Raw genomic sequence first — 20,396 nt, forward strand, 5'->3', positions numbered from 1 at the left:
GTTCGTCGGTTTGAATCCGCGTGATGCTCCTCAGATTTTGCCTCCGACTGCCACAGCTGAACCCATCGCAGGGCTTCGGGCGGAACAGCCATTCCCACAGGCGGCGGTTTCACCCCCGGAGGGCTGTCAATTTACGAGAAGTGTCCTTCCCCCCTGCTGCGGAAGGATCGCACTCGGTGCCGGACGGGTGTGGAGGGTAACATACGGACGATGGCAGTCACTGAGAAACGGATTTTTTCCCGCTTATCCCCTGGTCCCTTCCGACCCCACGGTGCGCTGCCTCCCCGTCCCGCCTCCGCCTGGGCCTCTCCCCTTGTCAGACACGGCCCCGTCCGGCCCGCCGGCGGCAGGCGCTTTCCTTCGCCGCCCGGTGAAGGCTTGGAGCGGGACGGGGTGGGGAGAGTGTCGCGGTCGCCAGGGGAGACGGAGGGAAACCGGAAGCGAGAGGGGCGGGGCGGGGCAGCCAGGCGCTGCGCTGGCGCGCGCGCTCACAGCCTTTCCCCGCGGGCCGGCGGGCGGCGGCGCCATGGGCTGCTGCTTCTCCCGCCGCAGCAAGCCGGCCCAGGGTGGCCAGCAGCCCGCGGCGGAAGCCGGCCAAGATGCAGCGGCCGGAGAGGAGAAGGCGCCAAAGTACAGCTGGGACCAGCGAGCCAAGGTACTGCTTCAGCAGTTCCCCTCCCCTGGTCGCAGGCAGCCGGTTGCCGGGGCTAGGCGGGAGTACCGGTTGTCCTGGCGGGCAGCGCCTTACCGTCTTCTGCCGCCTGGGGTGTGCGGGGCTGTGGCCGTGGCAGGCTCCCTGTGTCGGGCGGCTGCTGCTTGGCACGGGGTGGGCGGGGTGTGCACCCCGTTAAGGAGCTAAGTTACCCCGGCACCAACGTTACGGTCGGTCCATGCAGTTATTTAAAGTGCGTTTATTTTAAAATTAAGTATTCCGCTTCAGGATTTTGCCAGGCGGTCTCACGCTGTGCAAGTGCAGAGGACTGCACGGCTGCCGCTTGTGCGAGCGTCAGTCCCCGATCAGGCTGCGCCCAGCCCATGTCCGCTGCTTCGGGGCGGGCGGGCAGGCTGTGGGCACCTCGCACTGCGCTTCCAGGCAGATGGTGCCCATGAGCTTGGCCGTGACAGCAGCCACCCGGGTGGCAGTGGGGTTTCTGATCCAGCCTAGAGTCCCTCGGGTGCGTGCTTCACCCGAGCAAAGCACCGTCACGGCGGTTAGCGGGTAGCTGGATAACTATGTCCGTCTGAGCTGAAGTCCTCGCAACTGCTGTTTCAGTGGGGTCGTGAAGCTTGTTGCTTGTGTCCTGACCGTTAGTGATAGTTTTTATTCCTGCTCGGCTATTTCGGTTGTTGGATTTTTAAAAAATGTTGGTGGTGGTTGGTTGGTTTGTATAGGTTGTGATTTAAAAAAAAAATAAAAAACCCCAACCACCCTAGACTATCCTATCAGTCTCTGAAGTGACAGATAAATCCTCAGTGCTGTTTCCCGATCTCCTGAAGGAAATCTCAAAGCAGCAAAACACTTAAGTGCTGGATCAGAAAAATTTCTTCTCACCCTCGTTTCAATTTTCACTTCCTAAATATGTTGTGACATAATAGCTCTGCTAGGTCACTCCTTCTCTCCAGCTGCTTTTGGGCGGGGGAAGGAGAAAAAGTGGCAAGCCATCAACTTTACTGATGTGGTTTTAACAAACAAAACTCTCAAACCTTTAGGCCATATTTTACAAGTATAGAAAAGGTGATGTGTGAACTTATTTGAATGCTTAGCTTACTTGTTTTTAAACTTGGCCAAGTGCTCTAGGGTGTCCTTTAAGTCTTCCAAGTAGATTAAGACAAGCTCAGATGGAGATGAGCTAGAGAGCATGCACATGTCCTGGAGGAATCAGTTCCTTGAGGATAAAGATGGTTGATCTGTGTCGAGCTTGTTGCTTTGACTTGCTAGTGAGGTATTTGCAGTGCAGCGCTGAAGAGAGAAGGGGAGGATACGTACAAATAACAGCAGCCTGTTACTTGTGTGGAGGCTATTCTCACAGGGAGAGGGCTGTACTGAAACCACAGGGTAGCAGAACAAATCTTATCTCTGTGCAACAGCACAAAATGAGCATTTGAGATAATATTATTTAACTTTAAAAAACAAATTTATCAGCTGAAGCTGACCTGATACAAGACTTTTTACTCAATCTGCTTATAAGGTGCTAAATAACTTCTAAGACTTGAAGGAGGAAAGGACATAGAAACACTTGATTGAGAGAACAGCTAGCCTTGTTGCTAAGGAAATGACTGTTGTTAAAGTGCTGGAATTAGGCTCAAGATAACAGATGAAGCTATGACAGGGCCAGCAATCTATCTTTGTGAAGAAAAAAAAGGCATGTATTGCACATGCAACTTCCTCCTTTTCTATAAAACACTTAAAAACCTGAAGAATTGCTGAGTTTGTCCTGTGCTACTGAACTGTGGAAACTGTCAAATTAGCTGCTTGATTTTGTACTGTACAGTTTAAAAATGGCTATTTAATGTTTAAGCCTCTTTCTCTTGTACTTTGTAGCCTTACCTTTTGTTGGGCTTTTGTGTGTATGCATGAGAAAAGCAGTACTGAGCACTTGGTGTGTTAAACTTGTTGATCCCAGTTAGTACTAAGTGATACTAAGTCCAGTGTTAATGTAGCAATTGTAAATATTATCTCTGAAACGTTATCCCACTGTCTCTTGCTTTCTCATTTCTGATGCATCACATATGCTTACTCATTTCACAGTTTGTGTCTGTACACGAAATTAGGCTGAACTCACAGAATCACAGAATGGAGGGGTTGGAAGGGATTTCTGGAGATTATCTAGTCCAACCCTCCTGCTGACGCGGGTACACCAAGATCAGGTTGCACAGGAACACAGTTGGAACTCGGGAACTTAGTTGGAATATTTGTGGCATTGAGACTCCTTTTTGTTCATCAAGTGTGTTGAATTTTACTCTGAACTTAGAAAGTCTCAGCTGGTCAACAGATGCGCTAGTGGTCTTTTGTTGTTCATTTTCGGTTACTTTTAATAACGTGTCAACTGACCATTTAAATTGGGGATGTGTTTCTACTTTTAGGCTCTCCTGCTTGGTAATGCAGTTCTGATTATATAGTGCAGTTCTGCAGGCAGGTTTGGCAATTGTCTGCAGTTCTTGTAATTTGCCCTTCTGTATGTTCTTACAGATAGGTAAGTCTTGCTGTGTGGGTACTCCACCTGTCTTCCTGTAGACTAATGCCATGCTGACACTCATGTAGGCAAAGAAAAGTAGGCACACTTGTATGCATACTTGTCTGATTAGGGATATGAAGAGAGGTCACTATAGATGGCTGTGCTGGGAGAGGCTCTGAACCTGAGCAGCTCCTCCAGTCAAACTATTTGTTCTGCTTCTAAAGGACAGCATCAATAGCATAGTTTGTTTTAATTATGATCTGGTGTAAAAAGATGATTAGTATTGGTACTATCTACTAGTGTAGACCCAGTCAAAGTGACCACGTAGCTTTTTTATAGTATTTCTGATAATGTACCCTGTGGTGGAAAACTCTAAATACAAAATATTATAAGGTGCTGATAGTTGAATTGAAATTAAGGGAAGTATACCAATTTGAGGGGACTTTTCTGATTTCTGTATGACCTCATTGAAGTAAGAACAAAAGTGTGTGAGTTTAAGGCATGCAAAAATTAATCAAATTTAGATTGCATTGTAAGTCTGCTAAGATCTCTGTAATGCTTGCTGACCCTTGGGCTTAGAAAACTGTGTGAAGATTATTTATGGTGCAGCAGAAGAATCAGAGGATCATCTTATCTTGTAAACAAGGGAAAAGGATGTGTATTCACTTTCTTGCTGCTCTGGGATTCTTAGTCCAGGAGAATAAATAGAGCACAGTTTATTACAGAGTCTGTTATTACTGCACCACGTCCTGGGGACTTGTTATATGTCAATGTCCTTGGGCTGCCTTGAGAGTCCCCTTCTGACCAAGTATGGGAGAGGAACTTGGTGGTTCTCAGCCCTCCTCAGCCATCTTCAGATAGGTTGCTTCTGGTCTCCCTTTTCCTTTCTGACCTTACTAGCTTTTATGTGACTAACATGGTTTACTTATGTAATCAGAGTGGTAACTACAGCAGTAACAACATGGATACATATAGACAGGAACTGAGGTTTTATGTCCTGTGATGGCAGGTAGAGCCACATGTTGTGACCTCTGCAGGATAAGAAACACAAAAAGCTGTATCGTCTTTTTTTTAGCTCCTGTCTCATGTTTAGAGAAGTAGGATTACATTCATTAGAATTGCAACAGCATTTTAAGCTTAGAGGGACTTTCCTTCCCAGACAATTTTTCCTTTTAAGAAGGAACAAGTAAAGTCTTGGTTTATGTCAGTTGACTTGCCACTGAACTGCTTTAGTTGATAGGAACCATGCAGATATCATCGCATATAACAAGCTATGGCTGTATTCAAACAGTTTTGAAAAGTGTGAAGGTTTAACTTTCTACATAAATCACAGATAGTCTTTTGTTAGTTTACATTTGAGGATTCTGATAGAATGATCTGATCTGATGTGGGCATCTTGAACTATCTAGATCTCACTTAGGTAGCCACCTTACATATTTATTTATTTTATACATTAAAAAAATCACTTTTCCTCCACTCTCTGTATAAACAATGAAATTCTTTGTCCCTAAATGCAACGTATCTCCCTTGTGCTTCCCTGTGCACCAGAAGAACTACTGCTGTAATTCTCAAAACAGACTATTAAACAAGAAACAGTCAGCAGGTTTGTATTAAACAGTATTTCCAGTTAAGTCAGAGCAGTGTAATAGCTTCCTTTCTTACTCTTCTCTGATTTGCAGCATTTGGCAATTTGGTTTTCTGCTCAGAGAATTATGAGAATGACTATTTTGAGTGATCTGAAAGAGAAGGAAGATTACAAAGTCTAGAATAAAATGTGCATTCAGACTGTTGTAGTGGCCACATTTAAAGTTGAAGTGCACAGGAGATGCTCCAAGATGAAAGACTGTGTGCTAGTGACTGGAAACTGCACTTACTGTTCTTCTTTCCACCTTTTTTTGTTGCTTAAGAATCTGCCAGAGGTGAGTAACTTCAACGGTCTCTGGAGGATGTTGTAACTCAGTACTTGAGGGCACCAAACCCATGCAAGTATGAATATGCAGAAGTGTCTAGGCCAGGGAATGCACTTTTCTTACTTCTTTTCTCTTAATTCCCCCACTGACAAAAATAGCACTTAAAGCCTCTTAGGTTTGTGTACCTACCCTATAGCTGCAGCTTTTAATATCAGTGGGTCAGCAGCCAAATCTTGTATGTCATCAACTGTGTATAAGTCCTTAGCTGAATCTGTTGTGATTTAGAGAGATGGGGATTTTTTTTTTTTTTAAAGAGAAAACCTTATTGTGAGTAGTTTAGAAAGACTTTACAACTTGGCAGGCTTGACCCAGGTAACTAGAGGAGAAGCATGATCTCTTACGAACAGGAGTACCTTCTCATATTTGTGGTGGCGTGTCATTGTTGACTGAAACTCCCTTCCTGATGAACCTGATGGAAAAAGTCTTGTTAAGACATGAACGAGAGAGTTCAAGAAGCTTTTGGGATCCTTGGTGATTCTAGGCATAGTTACCACAAAAAACAGTGAGGCACTAGTATGTCCAAGTTGTCTTCCAAATGTGAGTTGCCTAGTCTTGGTGCCAGTAAATTGGATAATGGTGAAGAGATTTGTCATCTGCAGTCTCCACATCTGTCCTCTGACCTTCTTGCAAGACAAGTGTTCGCAGGAAGGAAAGCTGCTTAATACACCTTGCACTTGTTGCACCAGAGCATCCTAGAATTCAAAGCAACTATCACAAACTTCCATTTGCCTTCTCTCCTTTCTTTTTTCTTTAAAATCCCCGCTTCTTACAACTTGTCCTCCAGTTCTTTGTAACAGACTTATCGATGTCATTGCTGATAACAAAAGATGAGACTCGTGTACCCCGCTCCTGAGGGAAAGAATGTCCTGTAAGCAAGGGATTACTGTTTTCTTCATACCTAGTTATTTTAGGCCACTCTGTGGAGTAATGCCTGGACTTGTGCATTGCACTTCTGTTAGAGGGTTTCAGCTCTTGAGTTGTATCCTTATCTAGTCATGTATGACTCTCTCTGCTACAGGGGAAACTATGATATAGCAGCCATCACAGAAAGCTGGTAGGATGACTCCCACAATTGGAGTGCTGCAATTGATAGGTACCAGCTTTTCAGAAGGGATAGGCAAGGAAAAAGGTGGTGAAGTGGCCCTCTATGTTAGGGAAACATACAAAACTATGCAAATTAATGAAGGTGATTATAGGGTCCTTATGGGTAAGAATCAGGAGTAAGACCAGCAAGAGTGATACCGTGGTGGGAATCTGTTATAGACCACCCAACCAGGATGAAGAGGTAGATGAAATTTTTTATAAGCAGTTGAGAGAGGTTTCATAATCACTTCCCCTTGTTCTCGTGGGTGACTTCAACTTCCTGGGTATCTGCTGGGAATACAATACAGCAGGGAGACAACAGTCCTGGAGGTTCTGGGAGTGGAGCATAACTTCCTGACACGACTGTTGAGGGAGCCAACCAGGGAAGGTGCCCTCTGGGACCTGCGTGTTAGGAACAGGGAAGAACTTGTGGGGGAAGTAAAGGTTGGAGAGCGTCTAGGGCTCAGCAATCATGAGATGATTTGAGTTCTCTATCCTTGGGGAAACAAAGAGAGAGGTTAGTAAAACTGCAACCTTGAACTTCCAGGGGGCAAACTTTGGCCTGCTCAGGAGACTGATTGACAAAGTCGCTTGGGAGGCCACCCTGAAGGATATTGGAGTCCAGGAAGGCTGGGCATACTTCAAGAGGGAAACCTTAAAGGCTCAGGAGAGCCAAAGCACAGCTAGAGCTCAATGTAGCTACAGCTGTTAAGGATAATAAAAAATGCTTCTATAAATTCATTAACAACAAAAGGAGGAATAGGGAAAATCTCCATCCTTTGTTGGATGCAGAGGGAAACACAGTGACTAAGGATGAGGAGAAGGCTGAGGTGCTCAATACCTACTTTGCCTTGGTCTTTAGCAGTGGATCCAGCAGTTCCTGGACATGCAGTCTCATGTACCAGGAGTCAGGGAGGGGAATCAGAATGAGGTCATCACAATAAATGAGGAAGTGGTCAGTGACCTGCTACACCACTTAGACATGCACAAGTCTATGGGGCCAGATGGGCTACACCCAAGGGTGCTGAAGGAGTTGGCAGATGTGCTTGCCAAGCCACTATCCATTATTTACTTGGAGTCCTGGTTAACTGGGGAGGTCCCAATGGACTGGAGACTAGCAAATGTAACACTCATCTACAAGAAAGGAAGAAAGGAGGATCTGGGAAACTATAGACCTGTCAGTCTGACTTCAGTACCAGGGAAGGGCATGGAGCAGGTCATCTCAAGCACTATTCCATGCCACATGGAGGACAACCAGGGGATCAGGCCCAGTCAGCCTGGGTTTATGAAGGGCAAATCCTGCCTGACCAACCTGATCTCCTTCTATGACAGGATGACCTGACTGTTGGATGAGGGAAAGGCTGTGGATATTGTCTGCCTAGACTTTTGAAAAGCCTTTGACACTGTTCCCCACAGAATTCTCATGGACAAACTGGCTGCTTGTGGCTAGGATGAGCACAGGCTCTGCTGGATAAAGCTCTGGCTGGGTGAAAGGCCCCAAGAGTGGTGGTCAATGGAGTTAAATCCAGCTGGTGGCCAGTCACAAGTGGGTGCCTCAGGGCTCAGTCTTGGGACCGCTTCTGTTTAACATCTTTATTGATGACCTTGATGAAGACATAGAGTGTGTCAGCAGTAAGTGTGCAGATGACACCAAGTTAGGTGGGAGTCTGCACGAGGGTAGGGAGGCTCTACAGAGGGACTTGGATAGATTGGATCAATGGGCAATGTTAATGGGATGAGCTTCAACAAGGCCAAATGCCAGGTCCTGCACTTGGGTCACAACAACTCCAAGCAATGCTACAGGCTTGGGGAAGTGTGGCTGGAAAGCCCTCTGGCAGAAACGAACCTGGGGGTTCTAATTGACAGGCAACTGAATATGAGCAAGCAGTGTGCCCAGGTGGCCAAGAAAGCCAATGGCATCCTGGCTTTATCAGAAATGCTGTGTCCAACAGAAGTAGGGAGGTGATTGTCCCCTTGTAGTCAGCTCTGGTGAGGCCACACCTTGCATATTGTGTCCAGTTTTGGGCACCTCAGTACAGGAGAGATGTGGAGGTGCTGGAGTGAGTGCAGAGGAGGGCAACAAAGCTGGTGAAGGGCCTGGAAAATAAGTCCTGTGAGGAGCAACTGGAGGAGGTGGAGATGTTTAGTTTAGAGAAGAGAAGGCTGAGGGGAGACCTCATTGCTTTCTACAAATACCTGAAAGGACGTTGTAGAACGGCTGGTGCTGGTCTCTTCTCACAGGTAATTAGTGATAGAACAGGAGGGAATGGCCTCAAGCTATGACTGGGTAGGTTTAGACTGAACATTAGGAAAAAAATTTTCACAGAAAGAGTGGTCAGGCATTGGAATGGTCTGCCCAGTGAGGTGGTTGAGTCACCAACCCTGGATGTGTTTAAAGGTCATTTAGATGTGGTGCTTAGGGATGGGGGCGAACTTTGCAGAGTAGGGTTATTGGTTGGACTTGGTGATCCTGAGGGTCGTTTCCAACCTGAATGATTCTGTGATCTACTCCAAAAAGTCTTAAAATTTAGCTGAAACCATTAGAAGTTGCCTCTATAAATACTGCCATCATTTGGACTTACACCAACCTGTGGAAAAAAGATGTTTAAAAATATATTAAGGGATGGAGAATAAAGCATTTGTCTGGGTGGGATGAGTTGAAGCTTTATCTAAATGCAAAGAATAAATAAGTTATCAAACAGCTGATTTTTGCTGACCTGCCATATGCTTAAGATTTTGCAGCAAAACTTGCACCAGATGACTGAGCAGAGAAATCTACATAGCACTGGTTATGCTTATAGGAGGCTGCAGATGTTACCTTTTCCTACCACTTTTGGTTTTCCTAGCCTGCTGTTTTTTGCTGCTTTGCCAAGCCAGAGCTTAAGAAACTGACTGTCATGGGAAGGAAGGTGGACACAGTGATTTAGTGTTAACCTGTTGATAGCTGCAACTTCAGAGATGGTGAGCATGAAACTCCGTGATGAGCATATGAACAGCTGTTGCATATGTTCTCGAAATCATATTTCTGGCTTCATGGCTTCTTTCTCTGGCGTATTTCTTTTATCCAGGGAAGTGAAACATTCAGATCTGTTATAGTCTCTTAGCTTCCCCAGTCCTCACAGGGTCAATAACCTACTAGTAGGAGAGAGTGTTAAATCTGTTTTGTTCAGTCCCTCCAGCCTGTATGGCAGTGTTAGTTAGGTCTTTAAAAGGAAGACTGCAAAGCAAAATTAAAGGAAATTGGCAAACTTCCTAGTGTATTGAACAAACTGAGAAATAATAGTTGTCAGCATGGAACACTCTTAATTTGCATTAGGGAAATAAAACTGAGCTCCTGAATCTGGTAGTAAGCTGACTCTTTTATCATTAAACTACTACTTTCTCAAGTGCTTTCATTTGAAATGGTAGGTTGTGGGTTAGCTGACTAACCAGTGATTTTCACCTAGGCCTACATAAAATTGCAAGGTGAAGTTAAGCTTCACACATCTCTGTGAAGGCCACTGTGTAGAATGAGCTAGTGCTGCTTCAGAGGCTTTTTACAACGGAGCAGTTTAGAAGGACATGCTTAGGTGCCAACTTTAAAAAAAGCTGTAAGTTTTGGGAACTATGAACTACTTCTTAAGAGAAGTAATTGTTCCTCTGTACCCTCTTTTGAGGGCAGTAAGCCTGTCTCCCAATGTTATTGAAAGAAACCCAAAACAAAACACAACTTCATATAAAAATGTTCTAGGAGATGGCTGGGAAGAATGTATCCCAAACCATTTTTGATACTTGTATTCTCTCATACTTCAGAATACAAGTCTAAATACCCTATATGTGTATCAAATATGTAACATTACATGAGAATTAAGACTTCAGATGGTTTGAATCCTAATCACACTGTATGACTGAGTCTCCGTGCTGTGTCCCTTACAATTTGAGCCTCCCAGTTTTATTTGTCACTCTTCCAGCTGACTTTCTTGGAGAAGTACTAGTGGTATTAAATATGATTGAGGGGAGATTTCTAGGAAGCCATCTTCATTGTCTCAACTTGCATTTTATTTGGAAGACTTGTCACTTGCAAAACTCTATTCCTGTTGGGATGGTGGACAGATAGATATTCTGTACGTAAAGGAGTACATTTTATCAGTTGGTAGAGGCTTTTAGTTTCCGTTAGGTGTTCTGGACAAAAGCTACCTAGGCTAAGCTGTTTTAGTGGATGTATAGCACTAGCCCATCCTGGTTTATGCCTTTTTCTGGTCTCTAAATCTCACGTGAAATGTTGGGGAGGAGTTTCTCACAAAGTGGGCTATACAGAAAGAGTTGTAATTCAGTTTCTGATTATGGTGCATCAAACTTTATGGCCATCAAGCTGATAATCAAATATCAGGTTTGTGAAGTGATCTCATGTTAGACTAGTTTAGATACTTGAATACTTCTAACTGTTATTTTAATAAGCTTTCACAAGAGGGCAGAGTAGAATTTGCTCTGCGAATTGTAGCTGTCTTGAGACTTATCTAGAAATGAGCCAGCTCAGATTCCTTCAGTGTTACGATAGCATAGGCTATATTAGTCATACTGCCCACCTGCACCAAGATAGTATCTTGGGTGCTGTGTGGCTCTTCAGTCACTGCTCCTTCAGTCCAGGAGAAGCCACAGGTTTCTTTCAAGTGTCCCTCCCTGGTGAAGTGTGGATGGGGAGAGGTCTGTAAACGCGCACCCTGCCCCACCACTGCCAATGCTTGCTTCTTGGTTGTAGCTGAAACGATCACATAGCTACTGTTAGCACAAAAATGTTGTAGCTGATAGCGTAAGATAACAGTGGGATGCAGACAAGCAAGCTGTTTGGAGGTTGCAGGCATCATAAAGGAGATTATGCTCGAAAGCCTCAAGATTTCCTTGCAGTGTGTTGGGGTGTGGTAAATATGACCAAGAAAAGTACTTGAAAAAGAAACACTGTGTATCTCAAGCTTTATGGATTTTTTTTAAGTATGTTGGTTAATTTATTACAGTTATTACAACAACATCCGGGACCATCACCCTTACTGAAACAGTTTAAAGTTCATAGAGAACTTCCCACTGCCCCCTTTCTTTATTAGAGGACAAAATTTATTTTTTTCCTGGAGCATGTCAGGAGTGTAGTTTTAGTTATTTGTTGTACCTCAATACTGTGCATTCTGGTAGTTTATCAAAACAAGCAACAACAAAAAGCTGCTTTGGATCTTAATTCACTCTTTCAAGAGTTTTCTGGCAGGGTATCCTGTACAATTCCTTGCTACGTCAATGCAAGTCTGTTGACATTTAGCATTATAATATTCTCTGTATGTGAAGACTCTCATGTTTCTTTTTGTTTCTTTTTCCCCTTCCTCTTCCAGATTGACCCCAAAGATTACACTTTTTCCGGACTTAAAGATCAAACTGTGGGTCGACTGCCTGGAAAAGTAGCAGGGCAACAATTTGTCATTCAGGACTGTGAGAACTGTAGTATCTACATATTTGACCATTCTGCTACGATTACTATTGATGATTGCATAAACTGCCGAATCTTTTTAGGACCAATAAAAGGCAGTGTGTTTTTCCGTGACTGCAAAGATTGTAAATGCATAGTGGCCTGCCAACAGTTTCGTACGCGGGACTGCAGAAAGCTGGAAGTATTCTTGTGCTGTGCCACCCAGCCCATTATAGAGTCCTCCACAGGTATGAAATTTGGATGTTTCCAGTACTATTACCCTGAGCTTGCTTTACAGTTCAAAGATGCTGGACTGAGTATCTTCAATAACACATGGAGCAACATCCATGACTTTACCCCTGTGTCGGGAAATAATAATTGGGACCTTTTGCCTGAGAATGCTGTAGTCCAAGATTATGTTCCTCTTCCCAGCTCTGAGGAGCTGAAAGCTGTCAGAATTTCTACTGATGCTGCAAAGAGCATAATACCAGTAACTCGAGGGCGGAGAGAGAAGAGCAGCGATGAATCGTGTTTGGCTGTGTTCTTTGCTGGTGATTATACAATTGCAAATGCCAGGAAGTTAATTGATGAGGTAAGCAACCTTTGTCTGCCTTCAGCTTTTCGAATTTCTAATTGAACTTTCTTCTGGACAGCCTCTGGTGCTCTCTGAAGAGAAAATGCAGAGTCTCTGCTTGTCTACTAACCATAGTTATCAACTGCACTGTTTAAAACTTTGAAGCAAGGTAAGAGACTGGAGCTCACCTGACCAGACAGTTGTTTTACAGCTGACATCCTGTGACTGGCACATCTATCCTCAAATAGTTCCAGCGTATTTCTCTACTGTGGCACACCAAAGCCACATGATGAAAAAACTGGGTAGTTCAATTGACGAACTTGGCCCACTGTAGAGTGATTGACAATGCTTGGAAAAGGATATAGCCAATTAATTTCTTAGCTGTGACTTTTGTGGCAATAAGATAACAGAACAGTCTGTCTTGAATGTTTTTCAATACTGACAGGGACTGAAAGTATACGTGTTGGATGGCATCCCCCCTGACACTCAGTACTGGAATTTTTTTCTGGAAGAGGCAGTGAGTGTCAAGGCTGGTTAGCTGTCTTTGACTATTTAAATAGCTGATAATGGTGCTGGGAGTGGCTGACTGCTTTTAGCACCCTGAAGTGCTAGAGATGACAGAACAGAGACAGTAACCGTGAGCTACAGCTTCTGAGAGAGAGATCTGTAAAAGCTTGTGATCCCAGTGTTATGGTCAACACCACAACCTATGGATCTCTTTCCCTTGGGCTTTTAACTGCAAGGAAAGAAGGCTCTAGCATGTTTCCATTGCCCCCTCCCAGCCCAGCTGGATTTTTATGGAACTATGTTACTACCATCTACTTGAGTGAAGGGAGGTGATACTTACGGGTTGTTTTTCTCTGAAGAAGGAGTAGCTACAGTAGAAATGATAATAGATGTGGTCTCCAGTGTTAATAGTTCTTTAGCAATTAGAGCTAAGAAGATGATAAAGACCAGTTAGTGAGATTCTGTGGAAATCTTTGTGCTCTATAGATTAATGGATGCTTAGGAAGTGCAAATACTTAGGAAGTTGCTGTTTCTCCACATGCTTTCAGTTTTGGGTTAGATTTGAAGTCAAAACTTGTGCGTGTTCAAAAGCTTGTAACTATTTTTCCAAAGCGGAAAACTGAGAGTGAATAGATGAGTTGGAATTAAAGCTTGACTGAACTATTGCAGACTAATGAGAACTAACTGCTTGACTCCAGATGCTGAATGTTTTTGTAACTCCCATTAGTTTCAGCTTGTGAGGGATTGTGGTGAAAAAACCCACAACCCTGGGCCATAATATAAAACAAAAAACATTCACATTTTACTCCTTTAGGTACATGAGGGCAGAGGATAAAATCTGGATGAATGGAATGAAAACAAACAAATGTAGAAAAAGCAAATGGTCATTGAAAAGAATAAGAGAGTCCTTTTACACTGTGTCTTCACGTGCATGGGGAAAAATGGGTCTATTCCCTGGATACTTGAGCTGAAGTCTTCTGCCTTAGAAACATTTTTGAGATTAATTCTCTCTCTTAACAGATGACTGGTAAAGGGTTTCAGCTGGTACAGACTAAAGAAGTCTTAATGAAGGCAGAGGATGCTCATAGAGTTTTCAAGCACTGTGCATTAGAATTGATTCCATTGCTTGAAAAAGGTGAGTTCGTGGTGTTTTCTTTCTCTTTTTGGTATAGAAATGAAGCTGTCACTAGAGAGTTCTGGAGAAGAAAGAGGAATGAAGGAGCATAGCGTGAAGCCAGTTGAGATGAGTTTGAAGTCTCACAGAGGCTTTCAAAACCAGCCAAAACTGAAGGCATCAGAAATAAGCTACTCCACGGGTGCTTTGTGGCTCTGCCTCCCCTCTAGTGGTCCAGCCGTATAGCTCAGGAACAGCAGCGTATACAGCTCTGTCTGAAGTGATCAAAAGAAGCTCATGTTTTGAGACTGTTTTTATCTTACCACCCTTCCTGCTCAACCACCTAGAGATGTCCAGTGTTTCTGCATACATATTTAAACAAGTCAGTATAGATGAGTATAAAGCAGGCGAGTATTAAATTCCTATTTAAAACTGGTGTACTATCAGAGTATTTCAAAAGCCTTTTTATTGATCAGTGCTTGGTTGTTGCCTCTTCCTGCAGCGCTACTGACATCTTGCCATCTGTTATATGCTAAAGCTCAATACGCACTCCCAAACCTAGTACCAACATTAAGTTGTTTTTGCAATAATGTTAAGAGGTCTGTGATGCTCCTTGCAAGAACAGGACAAAAGTTACTGTACTTATCAGATGACAGGCTACCTTAAGGCCTGTTTTTGCACCTGTGTGGGAAGAAATAATGCGTTCAGAATGAAACTAGAGAAAGGGGATCTGCAAGTAGTGGGCGAGAACAAGTCTAAAAATCGGGCAGTTTGCTATCTTGGGACTGAAGCAAAAATGCCTGAATGACTCAGTCCTACTCCAGATGTCTGCAAAACGGCTCACTATCTGAGCAGTATAGTCTGACTCACTTCCACGATGCCCTGCGCTCCATAGTGGTTTTTTGCCATTGCTGCCTTTCAAGAAGTAAAAATGGACACCTGCCAGATTCTCTACAAAAATGAGCATGGACTTACAGATATTTTCTTCTTTGATAACACTGTATTTTGAAGCTATAGTGGAGTGTTTTTAATTTGTTATCCTCTATTATGTTTGCTCGAGCAAAAAAACATAAAATGCTTCTTGCAAGCTTCTCAATTCCCTGTGGGTTGAGAATTCTGCTGTTTCGAGGCTCAAAAGTAGTATTGATTCTAGATGAAATTATCTTGTAGGTCCAGTGGTTGCTTTGGAGTTCAATGGAGACGGTGCTGTGGAAGGATGTCGAAGCACTGTAAATGATATTTTTAGTGGGACCAAGGTAAGCTGGTATATAGCTTTAGTGGCAGCAAATGTTACCGAATATCTGGGATACTTCCTGGTCAAGCTGTAGCATTGACATAATGCACAATCTTTATAGGTTTGTGCATAGTAAAATCTGAATATCCTGGTGGTGGGGGTTGTTTGTTTTTGTGTGTGTGGTGTGGTGTTGTGTTTTTTTTTTTTTGTTGGTTGTTTTTTTTACTCAAAACTCAAGTTTCTTGTTGGAGACTAGAAAAATTGCCCTGGGAAAAAAGTGCACTGAAGCACTGAGTCCCCATATGAACTGAAGAACAGAAGATTTCCACTTAAAACTGTTATTTCACATAATAGATGAACAACCTCTATAAATATGGTAAGGAGAAGTTATGCTCCAAGTCTTATACTGACATCTGCTTTGTGATGTCCTGTCTGTCTCCTGACAAAGATAATATGATGAGGTTGTAACCTTTTTCAAGGTTTACTTTTGCTGTGTAGGGTATTGCAGAATGCCTTCCTTCAAAGGTGTGGTGTTTTGTTTTTTTTTTTTTATTCTGTCAACTTGCTTTACTCTAGTTTCTTTATACCACACCCCTTTGCTTTCTGTCCCCATTTTTGGGAACTGCGAAAGTTTTAAGAAAGTCTGTTATCAGGAGGGCTCTAATTGTTTCCATAGAAAGTGACAAACCCTTTCAGAGTCACAGAATGGTAGGGGTTGAAAGGGACCTCCAGCGATCATCTAGTCCAACCAATTCCCCTGCTAAAGTAGGTTTGCCTAGATCAGGTTGCCCAGATCCAGGCTGGTTTTGAAAGCCTCCAGAGAAGGAGACTCCATAGCCTCTCTGGGCAGCCTGGTCCAGTGCTCAAAAGTGAAGAAGTTTTTCCTTAAGTTTAAGTGAAACCTACTGTCCTTTGCTCTCAAGCAGCTATTCAAAGAAGACTAGAATGTCTTTCAGACGTAGTGTTGATACAGCCTCTTGCTGTCTTTCAGTTCCTGTTGAAAGAGTTACTTAGAACTAGACTGCCCAGTTTCTGGAAAACAGTTGTCTTGTAATAAGTTACCTCAAATGCAGCTAATTTGCATATGCAGCTTTTTTCTTGTGGCTGCTATTGCATTGACAAAAACCTGATGTGTGTCTGGCCTTAATTTGGCTGAGTCTAGAGAATACTAGAACTACAGTCTGGGTAGTGCTGTGATATTACGGATCCTTCTTTTGACCTAGAAGTCATCACTTAAAATTTTACTCTAAAAATGGCCCCTTCAAGCAAGAGCTTCCAGTGTTGTTTTTCTCTGTGCAGTTCAGACTACTTTTATTTTTTTTGTATTGAACAAAGGTGATACTAGACATGTAATTCACTGTTTCTTCTAGATATTTTTCCCTAATCAAAGTCTGAAGTGGTATTAGAACAAATAAAATTTTCCATGTTCTTCACTAAAATGACTGGTACCTATTGTTATAACACTATGAATATCCTGATCTGAGATGCATCCTGAAACTTCACTATGTACTTTGCTGTGAAATAAGGATTGTTCTTAGAGGTGGTCTGTAGCATTTGAGTTTAGTTCCAAGTGTGGAGTTACTTACTGCATCTGGATTTGAAACTTCTGTGTACAGATCATAGGATTGATAGTGAAATGGCCCTCACTTTTTAATTCAGTGAAACAAATAATCAATAAGCAGAACTTTGGGTTTCCTGAGAAGTATATGGTTTTATTTAGATAAGATGTAATTCCAAAGTTTCTGCTAAATGGTGAATTTGTGCATGGATCCCTAGAAAACTGAGTATTGTAACTATGCCATTTTTAGAAATTTCTTTCCTGGGATATGATTTAGAAGCAATTCAGGACTAAAACTTCTTCAGACTTAATACTACCAGAAGATTCAGGAATGCTCTGTAAAGTGGTTTCACCTCATTATCAGCTGCCCTTATCGTGTTTGAGAGTTGTTACAGCGCTCAGAAAGAATTGCAAGTGTCCTTGATCAAGAAACAATGACAAAAGATGTGTATCCTGGAAGAGTGTGCAGGAGATGAATCTGCATTTAAACAGATGGCTACATTTGTCTTTGAAAACCACAGTTAAAAATTATCAAGTACTGTGTTCAGCTCTGGGGCCCCTGACATAAGAACCTGGACCTATTGGAGCAAGTTTAGAGGGCCACAAAGATAAAGGGCTAGAGCACCTCTCTTATGAGGACAGGCTGAGAGTGTTTGGCTTCTTAAGCCTGGAGAAGAGAAATCCCAGGGGAGACCTTATAGCAGCCTTCTGGTACATAAAGGGGGCCTATAGTAAAGATGGGGAGGAACTCTATCAGGGAGTGTAGTGATAGGATAAGGGATAACATTTTTAAACTGAAAGAGGGTAAATTTATATTAGATAAGAGGAAGAAAATCTTTACTGTGAGGGTGTTGAGGCACTGGAACAGGTTGCCCAGAGAGGTGGTAGAAGTCCCACACATGGAAACATTCAAGGTCAAGTTGGATGGATCTGTGAGTAACCTCGTCTAGTGGAAGGTGCCCCTACCCTTGGCTCTGGGTAAACTAGATGAGGTCCTTTCCAACACAAACCATTCTATGATTAAATTAATCTGCTAATAATGTTAATTTCACCAGATTCTTGTTTCTGAAATAAATCTGATAAACAACTCTAGGTACTCTAATAAGGGTAGAAAAGTTCTTCAGCAATAGCATCACCAGAGGGTTTTGAGCTGTTCAGTAGAAACAATATGTTGCCAGGAGAGCTCTACCCTATGCTTTTAAGCAGACATTCTTTTTGTGTGGACTAGGTAAGTCTGCACTCTTTACCTCTAACGTTTTTTCTGGTGTGACCTTCTGTACTTTTTGGGTGTGTTTTCAAATATTGTTCCTCTGTTTCATCACTTATGCATGAAATACTCTGCAAAATATAAATTGTAATATCCTAGTAGGGAAGGGCACTGAAAGAAAGTATTCAATTGTTGTGACCATAATACCAACTGCTGCCTCGTTGGACAACTGCCAAATAATGAAAAGGTATTCTCAAGTCCCTTCATACAGAAGTCTACCATGTGTCCAAGCAATAGTCTAGAAAACTACTTTATTTGTGATAACATTTTAAATGAGAAATTTACTGAGCAACAGAATATTTCTCTGAAAACATAATTTTAGCAAACCCATTCAAGGAGCTGTCATAGTTTACATTCATGCAACTAAAGTGATGCAGAATAGTGGTGATTGTAGGAGCATAGTCATCTGGAATAGTCTATTCCTATGTTCCTATTGCACTTCAGAATAGTTCTGTTGGCTGTGACAACAACTGTGCTTAGTGATTTCCTCTTGAGGTATAGAAAATATAAGATAGCAAGAGTGCAGTTTAAGTTCTTGTTGGAGGCTGTCACTTGCATGTTGAGACTGATGAACAGCCACAATGCTGTCTGTTACGCTGAGTTATCTGGGCCTTGCCTAAGGCATTTTAGGTTGATTTGATGAAAGCTTTCAAAGATGACTGTCCTGCAGCTTGACTTTCACATATGTTGATCAGTTTTGCAAAATGCAAATGTAACTGAAGTTACATAAAAAAGAACAAAATGTTTGGAGGACACTGTAGTGCAAGGGAGTCTTTCTTTACAAACTCTGCATTTCTGTTACTGATGGCAATCTAAGGTTTGTGTATGTTTGTTTTGCCCCCCTTTCCTGGAAAGGGATTGCCTCTATTAAGAAAAATACTTCTAAGTAGACACTAGCTGAAGGTGTGATTCCTGAATAATTTTATTCCCAGCACATTGATTCCCATCAGTGGAAGGCCAGGGTTACTGCAGCTAGCATGCCTGCTAGGAACAGATGATGGTAACAAAGGGTGAATCAGAACTGAGATAATTCTAAGACTTCACTGCCTAGAGTGGAAACCAAGAGGGTTGTGCCTCATGAAAAGCAAAAATAAAAGTAACCATTACTGTCTCTGAATGAACAAAGACTACTTTAACTTCTTCATTAGTAATGCATAACTGTTTCCTTGTTTAATAAAACAGGTTTTTGTATCAGAGAGCAAGGCATCAGCGTCTCAAGATGTAGACAATTTCTACAACTTTGCTGACATGCAGATGGGGATGTGAAGTTTAACATCATGTATGGTTTGTCTTGGCACCTGGATGTCACTTGGCTTGAATTTGGCAGTAGTATCTGAGAATTTTTTTTCATTTGGTTTTCTATTTCTTTATATTTCTTTTATACAGCTATTGGTGGTTTTAATACCGTATTACCTGAACTGGAGTAAACGGCATAGTTCCCCCTGTGCACTGTTTGAAATATATTTCAATTCCAGTAACAATGGAGGTTTTCTACTAACTTTTAACCATGGTTTCTAAATGTCTATTGACACTTGAATATTTCTTGTCAACATCTAATGATAATCATATTTGAAAAGTGAGATGCTGATTTAAATTTGATGCAATAGTAAATGTTCTCTTGAACTCAGATGCATTTATGTGAAACTCACTATTCAAAACTTTCCTATATGCATATTTGTCTTCATTGGGGGCCAGGGAGAAAGCTGTAGTTGACTTTTTACAAAAGTTTAGCCTGAAATGAGTTCTTCAGAGTATGCTTTTCAGAAGTGGTGTGTGACTTAACAAATGTACATCTGGCTTATTCTGCTTCAGCATCTTTTTTGAATAAAATAGTTGGCAACAGTACTTATGCTGAGACTTCTCATAACAGCATTCTGGTAAGTGAGCACTCACCAGGCTCTTCTGCTTTAAGGTGAATTCTAGTTAGGAGTGCTCTGCTGAAGATGCTTTAAGGTCAGCTCAGGGTCTCTGGTGATATAGCTGCCTCTGGTATTCCCAAATCATGTATGGGATATACAGGAGGTTCCCTTGGACTTGCATCAATAAGCTTCTGGCACCATTGTTTACTAGAAGGGTCATACAGCAAACAGGAGTCAGAGAAGGGCATTAAAGTTTTTACTAGACCCTAGGAGAAGGCTTTCAGACTCAGTTGCATGACTGAAAGTTTGTTTGTGAAGTACTACACACTGCTCTAGGGTTTATTTTGGATTAATTCTGAAAACAAAATGAAGTGCAACTAGCATTTTGGGACATGCTTTTGAATAGTGGTAAATAAAAGATGCTTATTGCTATATAGTGCATATTAGAACGCAAATCTATATGGATATTAAGTACTTGATTGATGGAATGATTTTTGCATATTGCATCCTTACTGGGTTTTTTTTATGTGATCTTTATGTGGTCCAGGTTACAAGCCTTCTGTAATGATCCAACAGATCATGCATGCAGATGCACAAAACCAAAGTGCTTAATTAAAATTGTGGGT

The 20,396-nt window shown here is 42.3% G+C and overlaps 1 protein-coding gene across 1 annotated transcript; it reads left to right on the forward strand.

Moving 5' to 3' along the window:
* Positions 1-526: 526 nt before the first annotated feature.
* RP2 (RP2 activator of ARL3 GTPase) lies at positions 527-19,177 on the forward strand. The gene is made up of 5 exons (XM_054389858.1): positions 527-655; positions 11,584-12,249; positions 13,759-13,873; positions 15,023-15,108; positions 19,094-19,177. Exons 1-5 carry the CDS (start codon positions 527-529, stop codon positions 19,175-19,177), a joined length of 1,080 nt encoding a protein of 359 aa, XP_054245833.1.
* The last annotated feature ends 1,219 nt before the right edge of the window (positions 19,178-20,396 follow it).

Source organism: Indicator indicator, chromosome 1 (genome assembly GCF_027791375.1).
Source record: "Indicator indicator isolate 239-I01 chromosome 1, UM_Iind_1.1, whole genome shotgun sequence".
In the NCBI taxonomy this organism is placed as follows: domain Eukaryota; kingdom Metazoa; phylum Chordata; class Aves; order Piciformes; family Indicatoridae; genus Indicator; species Indicator indicator.

Excerpts from the sequence above, each read along its gene's own strand:
- RP2 (XM_054389858.1), top strand. The coding sequence starts at position 527 with ATGGGCTGCTGCTTCTCCCGCCGCAGCAAGCCGGCCCAGGGTGGCCAG. Across the intron at positions 656-11,583 it reads GCTGGGACCAGCGAGCCAAG|ATTGACCCCAAAGATTACAC; the intron begins GTACTGCTTCAG and ends TTCCTCTTCCAG. Across the intron at positions 13,874-15,022 it reads GATTCCATTGCTTGAAAAAG|GTCCAGTGGTTGCTTTGGAG; the intron begins GTGAGTTCGTGG and ends ATTATCTTGTAG.